Genomic DNA, 13,761 nt, shown 5'->3' with positions numbered 1-13,761 from the left:
ACAACAAATTAAGGTAAAACTGATTTCTAATCAGAGAGATGGTACAAGGCATGAATGTTCAAGTTAGCATTTAATTCCTACTAAGCATATTTGGCCTGAAAAATATTTGTTCTTTCCTTTTCTTTTTTTAGAATATTATTCTCTGGCTGAACCAAAAAATGCAAAAGGAGTTACCAAATTTTCTACCAAAGTAAATAAATTTTCTACTTCTTTAAATCATTTTGTTTTCAGGTATTTTTAATAAAAGCTAGTGAAACAGGCAGTTAGATTAAATAAACATAGAAAAATAATGGGGCTGCCATGTTTTCTTTAGGTTGTGGTTGGAATGTTTACTGAAAAATTGCTGAATTGAGAGGCAAATACTTGTCCAGATGAAAGAATCAAAATCTTCGGCCCCTCTCAGAGGAGCATTCAAACAACCAGGGCATTGATCTCAGGCTGGTTTTTATCAATCACTCCTGAAAGCGCTGCACAACCAACTTTGCAAGCACTACTCAAATCCTGATTTATCAAAAGACAAGGTTCCTAGAGGTTATGCACCTCAGACATAGAAGTGCATTCTCCTGTTGCCTGGGAGAAAACTTACACATAATCTGTGCTACATTTGAACAGGAAAGATGGAAGGAGACCCAGAGCAGAACATCTATAGTGATCAATGTGTTTGAACTCCAGAAGAAAATGGAGTTGGTGGCTTTATCTAATGGTATTTCTTTCTTCCCTTCAGAAATTCTAAGGTTGTGGTTTCCTCAGAGATGAAGCAGAAAAAAATATAACTCTCCAGTGGAGTGTGTGCCCATGGACTTCCCCAGCAACATTTTTCCTTCTTTTATCAGTGTCCTATTTCTGGGATGCAGGGACAAGTGTTGGTGGCCACTGAGCTCCAGGCACTTCCTTTGATCCAAATGTTGGGTCCCCCATTAGGAGTAAGAAAGTTCATCAAGCATGGCCAGAAGGTCAAGGGAGGTGTCTCTGTCCCTGTGTCCCCTCAGGTGATTTCCCACCTGCAGAGCTGTTCCAGCCCTGGGGCCCAGCCCTGGAGGAGCTGGAGCTGCTGCAGAGAGCCCAGAGGAGGCTCCAGGATGGGCAGAGGGCTGGAGCAGCTCTGCTGGCAGGAAAGGCTGGCACAGCTGGCATTGCTCACCTGCACAGGAGAAGCTTTGGGCTGAGCTCAGGGTGGCCTTGCAGGGCCTGGAGGAGCCCCAGGAAAGCTGGAGAGAGACAATTCCCAGGGGATGCAGGGACAGCATCCAGGGAATGGCTCCCAGTGCCAGAGGGCAGGGCTGGGTGGGATCTTGGCAATGAGGAATTGTTCCCGGGCAGGGTGGGCAGGGCTGGGATGGAATTCCCAGAGCAGCTGGGGCTGTCCCTGGATCCCTGGCAGTGCCCAAGGCCAGGTTGGACACTGGGGCTGGAGCAGCCTGGCACAGTGGAAGGTGTCCCTGCCATGGCAGGGGTGGCACTGGATGGGCTTTGAGATCCCTTCCAGCCCAAACCATTCAGTGATTTATAATTCCATGACTCCAGGCCCTGCTGAGGACTAAAGCATTGTTCAAAGTCATGTTCAAATATTTGTGCAGATTCACTTCATGGTGCAAGAGGTACAAATACAAATTTGGTGTGAACTCCACAGTTTCCAGCACAGCCACGGTGCCAATTGATGAGGGGAAGGTATGACCATGCTCAGCTGCCAGAGAGAGGTGACATCAGGGACAGGACAACACAATTCATCCTTCCAGGCCTTCACTGGCTTTTCCCAAGAGTGTCTCACTGTCTGGGTTGGGAAAAGTGCCCCTGCCATCCCTTTTTCTCACAAGCAGCAAGACTTTTCCTGGCTGCCATCTCTCTAATTGCCAAAACTGGCCTTTGGCATTCTGAAAACCTGATAGATCAGGCACAGAAAAAAAAGAATCTTGGTATAAATGACTGTGTTTATTTGAACTTTGAGCACTGGAAAGTGCCTGCCTGTTCACCTGGGGACTTTTGCTGTCACAAAGTGAGGCAAAACACCTGCAGCCTCTTGGAATTACCTTAGCCCAGCTAGCTCATTCACATGAGATGTGTACATCAGCAGAAAAAAAATTCTCTTAGCATTTATTGACAAGCAGTTCATAATATGAATGGGAATGAGGAATTAATTGAATGTGTCTTTCAAAAGGTTTTGCCATAAATTTTCCTCTTGATGAGTGTAAATCCCTGCTAAGTGCCAAATCCTCCCCTTATTGTGGTGCCCAGAACATTTCTGGCCAAACCCTTCTCTTCACTTCAGACATCATTACTGAAAAATACACTAAAATTCACAACAGGGTGGCAAATTACTTCTGTATTTTCTGCTGAGTGTGTTACAAATTTGAGCCGATCTTTCACAGACAAAATGATATCAAAAGTCAGACAAAATATTGCCCAAGGATTACAATGTGCATCTTCACTCTCCATCTCCCTGATGAAGAAAACAGGGAGAAAGATCATTAGGTGACATTGAAATGTTTTTCAGAAAATATTGATTTGCAAGGCTGCATTTACCAGCTCTAAAATATAAGTAGCAGATTGCAGAGTATTTCAGAAATTGGCTGAAATATTTTTAGGCAGCACATTATCCTTCTATTCAGGTTTTTAAGATACAGAGGAAACCAACATTTCTGCTTCATAAAATATAATGTATATTCAACCTGCAGCAGCTTGCAGTCCTTATGAGGAGCTTATTTTAAAAGCCAGTGTGTAATTTAAAAATCAGTACTTGGAAGAAAGTAAATAGTCCTGCAAAAACTTTGAAGTATTGAGGAATGATTTTCAGCTATGGTATTCACCAGTTAAAATTGGTAAAGTAATGATAAGTTTTGATGAGCTAGCATAGGAGATAAAGTTTCCTTCTGCTCATTTGAAGAAGGAAATAACCACAATCATTTATTAAAAATTTGTGATGATATCCAGCAAATAATTTCTGAAATATAAAATTTTCTGTCTCTATCAATATCTGCAGTAAAAAGTAGAGATATATCCTCAATAGAAGAAAACATCAAGGTTGATGAACCAACATGAGGAGGCTTTTTGACTATACTAAAACTGTACTATTGCCAAACATCACTAAAAAAAAAGGAGGGGTATATAGTACTTTGAGAGAGAAAATTCACAGTAGGACAATGTATTTAAAATCTGTTTAAAATACTTCAAAGTCTGTTTATTTTCCTTCCCTATACATAGCTTTAGCTTGACCATATTTCAGAGTTTGCATTTGATTTTTTTTGGTGAAGTTATGCTATTTTATATAGAAGTTGTTCCAGAGAAAATTCACAGTAGGACAGATGTATTTAAAATCCGTTTAAAATACTTCAAGGTGTGTTTATTTTCCTTCCCTATACATAGCTTTAGCTTGACCATATTTCAGAGTTTGCATTTGATTTTTTTTTTGGTGAAATTATACTATTTTATATAGAAGTTGTTCCAGAGAAAATTCACAGTAGGACAGATGTATTTAAAATATATTTAAAATACTTCAATGTGTGTTTATGTATTTTCCTTCCCTATATGTAGCTTTAGCTTGACCATATTTCAGAGTTTATATTTGATTTATTTTGATGAAATTACGTTTTTTTTTTATACAAGTTGTTCCATCTTAACCAGAGAGAGAATAGCCTTTGTGCTTGTGTACATGGAAGGGATATTTCTTTCTCTACCCACAAGGGGCTGAAGAGTGAAAATCTCTGCTTCATGCCACCAAGTGCCGTGTCCTGGGAATGCTTTATTGATGAGAGCCTGAATTAAGTGTCTGTTTAAGAAGAGGAGCACGGGCCAGCCTCATTAGTGCTAATACAGGAAGATTTAAATTATGTTTTTGTGCCCTAGCAAGGTCTTCTGTACCTCTGGGGGACTGCTGGAAAGCAGGGCAAGGAGGGCTTCCCCGCTGCTCTCCATTAGCAGAGGAACATCCTTAATTTCTTGCCCTCTGTTCCATGGGAGTTTTGCTGGGAGGAGCTGCTGAGGTGATTGACTCAGGCAGAGCATCCTGCAGATCTCCTGTTTCCTGCAGCAGCAGCTGAACGTGGTGCTCTGCACAGCAAAATGAGAGCCATCCCCTGCTTTGTCATTATAAACAGCTCCCTGATGGGTTTTCTTGCTACAGCACTGTTGCAGGGGCTGTGTCTGCAGTATAAAACACTTTTGGCAGTTAATATTTATGGCTGATGCAAAATCACAGCCACCAGGCTATGCAGTCTCATGGGGCAGCTGTGTGACCCCAGATTTTGTGCACTGGGAGTGAGAAAGCCAAAATTATTTTGTCTCTGCACAAACCCTAGCCATGGGCAAGCAGTTTTTAGGTTTTCACAGCTATCACAGTCCCCACTCCCCTTTCCTGCCATCCAACACTCACAGGCTCCGTGATGGGAGTGGGAGCTTCTCCAAAAGGAGAGAGTATTTAAAATTTAAAATTTTTGGTGGGAAACAAAAGTGCTTTTAAGTCATGTCTCATCCATCCATGGAAGCCTCTCCTTTCAGCCTCCTTTGTGAGGAGAAAAGTGCAAACCCTTATCATCCTGAAACACCCTGCAAGGCTGGGGTGGTGGGGAGCTCACTTCCCTGCCCAAGGGGATGCATTTGCTATTTATTTGTGAGAGAGAAAACCTTGATGTGAAGATAAGACAGCAGCTGCAGGAGTATTTTCATGCAGCAAGCTGATATCTTCATTGGTGAGGTGCTTCCTAATTAAAGGCCTCACATTTTTTGGATCCTGCTCCAGAGATATTGCTCTTGTTTAGCCCCTACCTGATTAAAGTGATTTTTGTCCTCAGGTATCACTGTGAAAAGTCCAACTAAATCACTGGAGCCAAAAGATAATTGACAAAATACAGACAGAAAAAGAGCAAGAACACACCTTACAAACCTTCAATAAACAAATCTGCACTGTAAGAGAGAAGAGGGCCAGTTTTTGATAAACATACTATGTAAAGCATCTTGAACTCCCTAACTGAGCCACTTATTGAAGTATTAAGGCTCATTTCACATTGTTTGCATAAATCACAAATAAATGCATCCATCACAGACATAAATTATGCTTGAAAGATAGAAGATATAAGACTGTGCACGAATCCAGGGAGGATTAATTTAGATTTAAGGTAAAAGTTTTAGATTTGTGCATACTAAGTCCTTGTCATGAATACTGGATAATGGTGAAACAACTTTAACAGACATTTTTGGGTGACCATTTTCTGCAGTGTCAGAGGTGAAGTTGTTAAAGTTTACTGGTGCAAAGTAAGACACGTCCAGATGATACTTGTGAGACTTTAAAAGATTTAAATCAGGTATTTTAGTGCAAAGCTAACCTTAAGCTGCTGTATGCTGGATGGCAAAAAGAAATTAGAGAGACCTGTCAAGAATATCAGCCCGTTCCAGTCTAACCTTGAGGAATTTCTACAGGTAAGACACACTTGAGACATCCCTATCAAAGTGCACATTCCCTTAAATCAGGCTCTGCCACTGCTTGCCCCCCAAAACTACTCCCCATGCCCATGATGAGACCTGAGGAGAATTCCTAAGTGCATTTGCACATTCTCATCCCCTCTGACCACAGGGCCCTGCTGTGATTCCTGTAATGACAAATTCAGTCACTTTGAGAGGTCTGAGCATTTCTTCCCAAGGAAGTTTTGACAAGTTTTAGAGCATCCAAAGCCATATAGCATGGGGGAGTGGAAAAAAAGGCAGAAAGGTATGTAATGAAAGAAAGATCTGAAAGATATCAAGGCCAGAATATTTTTTTCTGGTTCAATCTGTTGGCAGTCAGTCAGTGGGACAGATAAGAGCTGAGATTTGTGCATGAAGCTGAACTCCCACTTGCCATAATCCACAATTCCAGGCTGAAGCATGCACAGATTAGCAGACTGATTGATGGCAGAATGCACCACGGTCCCAAGAACCCTGCAAAGATTTCCAATGATGTTTTTGTCCCTTTTGTAGCCTGCATATTTTTCACTATCTAAACCAGCCCTCCCTGAACTGATTTGCAATGCAAATTCGCCATCAGTAGTTCAGGTATTAGAAAAAGCTAGACACTTCCCAGGAAAGATGAGGAGCATCTACTCAAAGAGTTGCAAACATAAAGCTATTTAGAAGTAGCGCCTGTTTGGTTTGCTTGTATTCCAACATGAAACAAGGCTGGCACAATTCCTTTTTGTGGTTCACAACAGGTGAGGTGCTCACTTTACATACAAGAACCTTTCTAAATCAATGAAATACATAAGCTCAACAAGATCAGAAACAGTCCTTTTGAACACCACACTTTTTATTTTCATCATGCTCTACCCTTCCCTCTCAGGGGCTTCTTTTTCAATTAATTCCTGTTGGAGAAGTGTGAATAGCAGCAGGCTGTTTACATGAGAATGTGTCCCATGAGACTGATGACAAGAAAATCATCACTTACTACTGATGGCTTTTACTGTAGCTGGGAAAACTATTACTATAAATTGCATAATAAAAAAATGGAGATAATAACTCACTCCTGTTCTTAAAAGCTCTGAGCTCTACTAAAATGCTGTAAAAGAGATGCTGCTATTATTATTTTAACATCTTTCCACTTTAATGTGGTTTTTTGGGTTTTTTTCAATGGAAATATGAAAATTAGAGATAGGGTGGGTAATATAACCTCTTTCTTTGTTTGCCAACACTTTCCATGATAAGACTATTTTCATTTGCTTGCAGTTTGACTTTTGTTTGGGTAGCAGTTTTGCAGGCCAGGTGTCTGCCTCAGGCTGAGTCATTTCAGCTGAAAGGTTTTAGCTACAATTCTTTGGCCATTTCCAAGAATAAGGTGGGAGAGTGGGAAATCTGAGTCATGGTAAATATCAATTCTACTGTAAAACCAGAAAAAAACAAAACAAAGGTATTGTGAGATCCTGAGTAGTCCCACCTGCCCCATGGATTCAGCAGCATGGATTTAAAATTCAGGTGATGGCACCAGCCTCAGATGTTTTTACTATACCTATAAAAAGTCATCACAATGGTGCCCAACTTTTGCATTCTGAGCAAAACCAAGTCAATAAATAAAAAAAAAAAAACAACCCGTTAATCACATGTGGAGAGGACATTTTGCAGGGACAGAGTCTAAGCAGCCCTGAGCACATCCCAGCACCACCTTTCAGTGGCTGAATCAGTCTGGTGAGATTTCAGAAATCAGGGCAGTTTGTCACTCCAGTGCTTGAACTTGAGGGGTGACAGAGAGGACTGGAACTGGAGGATGGGAAAAAGGTTGGGGTATCCAAAGGGAAAGGGTAGTTTCGAGTCTTGAGAAAAAGGCAGCATGGAAATGAGAGCTGAGATGATAAACACTGAGTTCAGATTCATTTTGGAACCCAGAGGAGAAGAGACAGGACTTGGGAAAGGAGGAGCTGGAGAAAACTGAGGAGGACAGGTTATTGTGAGAAGGAATGAACAGAAAATCTGCATCTTCTACAGAACATCCTTCTCTTTAGGATCTCTGACTCCAACAGTTCTCTGCCTTTGGCAAACCATGAGAGCAACAAACTGGTGCTGCTAAGAATAATTCTGTTCTTGGCAAGAACATGTGCAGTATCCTTAGCAAGCCTAATCTCAATTATTTCTGATGATGGCAGTAACTGCTGTTCCCACTTTGCAGGAGGCAGGGGAAAGGGGATTCAGTTTACTTAACAAAAAAAAAAGCTAAAAATGAAATTACACCTAACATAGGCCAAAGGAACATGTGCTGAAAAGGTTTTATTACAGTTGCAAGGGTGAGTGGTCAGCAGGTGTGGAGTACAGAAATTTAGTATGTAAGTAAGTTGTGGTCTCCCTCTGTTACTTGTGCATTACAGGGTGGGTAGTTTGCATGGCTTTCTGTCAGAACTAAGAACTGGCCAAATCATTTGTCCAAATACAAAAAAAAAAGTAATGCCAAGTTGGCTTGATTTCCAAAAAGCCCTGTTAGGACTCAGGCACAGTTCCATGGAAGTTAAATCTGCCAAGAAGAAACCTGCCAGTCTCCTGCCAGCTCATGCACTCAGCCAGCTCAGGGCACTGCTGCCTTCCAAATCCAGATTTTGGGAGAGAAAAGGGAAGGCAAGAGCTGGGGGGAGAGGGCAGGGCAGGAATGACAGGAATTTCTGTGGCACAGAGTTATTTGGAGCCTGTAGACCTCTGGCATAGGTGGCTACGCAGACGAGGGCAGCAGTTATTGCTAAAAAATGGAACAGATTTCACGTGGTGTCTCATTGATTCTTCTGATCAGCAGGGCAAAGAAGCAGAGGATCTAAGGTCAAATGGCACAGAAGTGCTCAGCTCCCAAGCTTTTGGCTTTCCCAGGGCCTGCCAGGTGGGAGGATGCACAGCAAAGCTCTGAAAGTCCCTCTCAGGTTCTCTGGCAGCCAGGAGTTAATCTAGAATTATTGTCAAGAAATGTTCTCTTATCTATTCTCCTGTCTGTGACCTTATCATGATTTCTGAAGGATGATTTAACTTTCATTTGGATGTTTGGAAGTGTCAAAATTCTCTGCAGAGTGGACAGCACCCTTGTATTTGATGGTACACTCATAGTGTTGCATGTTTTTATTTAAATGCTGCTTAAGCAAGTCTTCATCTCAGCCAGAACCAGGACGCTTCACATGCTGGAGAATTTGGAAAGTGGAAAGTCAATGTGGCAGAGAGCTGCCAACTCTAAAAACCAGTTGTTTGCCTAATGCAGATAAATGCTGCACCATAGAGCCAAATTCTGCATTTACCTTTGCCACAGATCTGTCAGATAAAGCTAATTAAATTACTTAAATCCTGTCTTTCCCAGGATGTTGCTAAGCTGGGTGACATGGCTGCTCTGAAGGAGAAAACAGAACTCTCAGGTGCAACTTCATTTCAATGGGATCAGAGCTTTGAACATATAAATGCTACCTAAAGGCAGGTGAACTGGAAAAATTAAGCTGTAAGCTTCTGAAATGGAATATACAAAAAAAAGTGTAGATATTTTTAAGTTCAATTTGTACCTTATTGCTGTTTTTCCTGGTGACCTAGGTGGCTTTTGAAAATGAACACATTGTTTCTGAGACATTCTGATACCACAGAGATGACAAACTCACAAGGAAATTAATTATTATGTCCTCAAAAGAGAACATGGAGGGGAAAAACCCACTAAGTAACAGCTCATTCAGTGTCATCTATTCTGAGTCACCCTTCAGGTGGATGGTTTGAGGTCACCCACAAAGCTTGTAGTAGAACTGAGAGCAAAGCAAAGGACTTGTACTGAAGATGAACAATAATTCTCCCTCTGTTTCTCTGGAAAAAAAATAATTGTTCTGATGGTAGGAGAAGCTGAACTGTAAATAAGGATATTTGAGCATTGATTTTAACTCCCCTTACAGTGCCATATCTCAGAGTACTTTTAACTTACAGTATGCAAGCTGGGCCATATTTTTTGTTTTCTTGGTATCAAATAGAAGTGCTTAAAAACTCATCCCATTAGGTTTGGAATATGTAAAATGAAAAGGGAACACACACACATGCATTAATAATATTTTAAAGCACCTGGCCACTTTTGACTCCCCACTAGTATGTTAGATAAAATCTGCTGTGGCACTGCTGACCTCAAGCTATAACAGCAGAACATTGAGAACTGTTCAGGTCTGACCTAAAAACCTCACCTGTGACATTTTGGGCTTTGTGGATGAAGCCAGGCTATTAACCTTATTTTCAAATTACAATTTCTTTTCAAGGCTTGGAGCAACCTGGTCTAGTGGGAGGTAGAACCCCATCAAGGGAGTAAAATCATTGACAAAAGTTACAGCTTAGTCCAAATTGCTGGAGCTGGCAATCTCCTTTCTGGGGGAGGAATTCTCAAGTTGGAAACTGTAACCTGATGGAAGAAAAAGCAATATTTCACCTGAGATACCAGTTAGTGTTCTCAGTGACTGGTTTTGTTTTGATCTCAATGCCTGTGACTGCTGGATTTGTTTTGTCTGGCTACATTCATTTTGACAGTCATTTGAAAAATGGTATCATTTAAGGGGCAGCTTTTCCCCACCAGAATTTCCATGGTGGCCTTTTAGTACAGCAGCAACACCATGACTGATTTCTCATTCAGTTCCCAAACTCTATCAACAGATCTGTTATACCATTGTAATGTCAAGCAAAGCCCAACACACATGAAAACAAAAGGTGATGTTGGCTTTTTGTGCCACAGCTTGTGACCAGACCCCTGATGGTCTCAGGTGTGGGAGATGTCATGCCTTTCAGAGTTCAAATTGCTCATGGTTTAAAGCTAATCCCCTAAACTCTTGGAAAAAAAATAGCAATTGCATCACTTCAGACTGCTAAGGGCAAAACTAACAGAGCAGAAGGAAGTTGAGATCAGATGTCTGTAACAAAGTCATTTAACCTTACTGTTCTCTGCATTTTATTTGAGAATGGATACAAGATTCAACCTCTCTTCCTTATTCTCCTCTGCCTCCAAAAAATAAAAAACTAAAAAAAATCAAACCAAACCAAACCAAAAAAAAAAAAACATAACAAAAAAAAAAAAAAAAAAAAAACCAAAAAAAAAAAAAAACACCCACAAAAAACCCCTCAAAAAAACCAACCCAGGAAAAGTTTCTAATAACTTCAGGAACAGTGAAATCATAATCCAATTCTTCCTACAGGCTCACATAAAGTGCAGTATTTAGTGGCCCCATTGCTCAAAACTAGGTGCCAGTGCAATCAGGTTTTCTGTCTTTTGTGTCCTCGTGAATAGGTCTGAACCTTGCCAATGTCAGAACAGTCAGGACACAATGGTAAAAAATTCCTATTCTCAGTCTCTTTCTGAAATCTTTCAGGGCCATCTGAACATCCTTGTTTTGGACTATTTGAGTAGATTTGAAGCATCCTATTAGAATTTCAAGTCACATTTATTTACAGTGTTATCTTTCTAAGCATGAAGAGCACTCAGGTAATCACTTAATAAGAGGAAAGCAAGGTTAATGCTTTTAGTTCCTGTCTCTGCTTAGTGGCAAAAGTACAGACATTAAAATTCTCATCTCATGTTTTAAAAGCCAGAAAGTCACTGGCTAATGAAAAATGGAACTTTGTTGTCCAGTAGAGGATCAGTCACCAGTGAAATGTGTGTGACAAACCATTAATTTCCTGAGTTAGTTGTAGTGAAAAGCTCATAGCTAACTTGAGCTGCAAGGCCCCCGCTCAGAGGCAACAACAACAAGGACCAGCTGAGCCAAGGAGGGTAAAAGTCAGGAGAGAACAAGACACAATGACTGATTAGCTCTGTGTCATCATTAAAAATAAACACAAATCTGGATTAACCTCCTCAAATGGCTCATTATCCACCTGCCAGGACAATCCTACCTGCACGATTCCACCAACGACCCAGCAATTAGCCGGGCTCTGCTTTTCCCAACTCTCGGAACCCAGGACATTGCTCTGACTGCCCTGGAGGACTCAAGACCTTGGCAAGAGGCTCAGAGACCCTGGCACGGAGTCAAAAACAGCTGTGCCTTCCATTTTAACCCATGGAAACAATTACTAACTTTGTGTGAGGATTTACAAGCCAAAAGATTTTGAGTAGAATGATAGTGAATTTGTCACAGGGTGAAAAAGTAGAATTTTGGGGATTTAGAATGGGGGTTCAAGAGGCAAGATGGAGGAATCTGGGCATGTCCTGTCTTTCTCCTTGTTCTTCTTGTCCTCCGTCTTCTGCTGTGATGGTGGCACTTCTGGATTGGTTTAGGGTAGAGACAGATTGTCTAACGTAGGTGATAGGTATTGGAAAATTAATGTAAAGTACGTGTAGTTCTTAGTATAAAAAGCTAACACTGCCCCAAGGGTGATCAGGGTGCCTCAACCCAACCTGCTGGACAGACCTCAGCAGGTCCAAATAAAAAATGTCTTAGATAAGAGAAAATCATGAAAATCTTGAAAACCATAGCTGAGGAATCTCGACTTCTTATTCGGTTGCGGGGCTGGGAAAAAAGAGACTCTTTAATACCTTGGGAGCCATTTCAGCAACACGAAACCCGAGACCCAGCTGTGCTCACCTTTCACTGTCACGTGCACGCTCTGGCTGGTGGACAGCTGAGGCTGGACCAGGACGTTGCAGGTGTACTCGCCCTCATCCACCTCCTTCTGCACGTCTGAGAGCTTCAGCGTGCCGTTGTTCTCGAACGCCACTTGGCGATGGTTGAAGGGCAGCAGGTTGGAGTTCTTGTACCACTTGATGGAGTAGTAGGGGTACCCGATGACCCTGCAGTGGATGTAGGTGTCCCTGCCAGCGATGGCCGTGATGTTCTTCATGGGCCGGATGCTCGCTGGCCCTGCCAAGGCAAGGAAAGGAGCTCTTGAGGACAATTTAAAGGCGCGTTTGCTTGAGGGAATGTGTGTGATTATTTCTGGATATACAGATGTTAACGGACGCGGCTCGCGCCGTGCTTCTTAGCATTTGACAGATTTTTACTTTTAAGAGCTACTTAAGCAGTTTCCCTAATCTTTGTATGCTCTACTTTTTCCTTACCCTGCAGCATCCATGCTAATTATGTGGGGGTATATATTTGTGTTATCCAACACTTGCCTAATAAAAACTTTGCTGTGTTACAAATTAAAAGGCTGAGTGTGATTTAATTAATGTGAAATACTAACACTGATATGGAGCTAGACTTCTGTTACAAATGAGAACACTGAAACAATTAGCTTTTTTATTTGCTATGTACATAAAGTATATATATACCCATGAGGATGGGTATTATGCCATGTAGAGCCAGAAATTCAAGCTAAAGTTCTGTATATATGAATAATTACAATGGATGTTTGAGAGGTAAAGGAGGAAAAGAGAAGGAAAACAAAACATGCACAGCAGGACTAAAGCAAAGAGACTATGAACTAAAAGAGATGAGTATAGGAAAAGATAGACTAAAGGACACAAGCCAAAGGGTTCTTCCAACATTTAACCATACCATACACTTTCTAGATGGGGCTGGAGAGGCAGGGAGAGAAAAGAGAGCGGGGGGGGAGAAAAGGAGAGGACAAAACCAGTAAGTTGGTTTTTGGCATTCCAAAATCTCATCACATGCAACAATCTTCTTCTCCACTACAATGAGTTATGTGTGTTTTTTTTGAGGAGCTGATTTGACAAGCACCTCTTACGTTTATTCGAGCCTGGTACAGGACGACTCCCGCAGAGTTGTTGGCAGTGCAGCGATAAACGCCCCCGTCCCGGACCTGGGTGTTGGAGATGTTCAGGTAACTGACCACGTTGCCCTCAGAGGTGATGATCTGGCTGATCCTGTGGCTGCCGTCCTTTACGATGGGATCCTCATCCAGTGTCCAGGTGATGGTGGGCAGGGGAGTCCCCTTTACGTTGCACATCAGGGACACTGGCTCTCCTGGGCTCACCACTTTCTCGCTGAAGGCAGAGATGATTTTGGGAGTTCCATCTGCAGAGGGAGAGAAAAGCAGGAAAACAGTGCTTACGTGGTGTAAAGCTTGTCCCCTCTACCCTGGAGTGTCAAATTTGTGGTAGGAAGGAATGAATCTGACTCCATGTTCTTAGAAGGCTAATTTATTACTTTATGATCTATATTATATTAAAGAATGCTATGGTAAACTATACTAAAGAATACAGAAAGAATACAGACAGAAGGCTAAAAGATACTAATGAAAACTTGTGACTCTTTCCTCAGAGTTGAGGCCATTGGTTTGACTTAATGACCAACTCCAGTTGGCCATTAAGTCAAACCAATTCACAGCAGAAACCATTGTTTACCTGTTGGTAAACAATGTCCAAACACATTC

The 13,761-nt window shown here is 41.6% G+C and overlaps 1 protein-coding gene across 1 annotated transcript in view; it reads right to left on the bottom strand.

Annotated features, from left to right (window-relative positions):
* The window catches only part of DSCAM (DS cell adhesion molecule), a 386,044-nt gene that overhangs the window by 164,200 nt on the left and 208,083 nt on the right, over positions 1-13,761 (bottom strand). The window contains exons 5-6 of the mRNA XM_030234233.2: positions 13,107-13,403; positions 12,012-12,287 (exon numbers count right to left, since the gene is read on the bottom strand). Coding sequence (XP_030090093.2) covers positions 12,012-12,287; positions 13,107-13,403 — 573 coding nt within the window. The remainder of the gene's footprint in view (positions 1-12,011; positions 12,288-13,106; positions 13,404-13,761) is intronic.

Source organism: Serinus canaria, chromosome 1 (assembly GCF_022539315.1).
Source record: "Serinus canaria isolate serCan28SL12 chromosome 1, serCan2020, whole genome shotgun sequence".
NCBI classification, from domain to species: domain Eukaryota; kingdom Metazoa; phylum Chordata; class Aves; order Passeriformes; family Fringillidae; genus Serinus; species Serinus canaria.
This window is presented reverse-complemented; position numbering and strand designations above follow the sequence as displayed.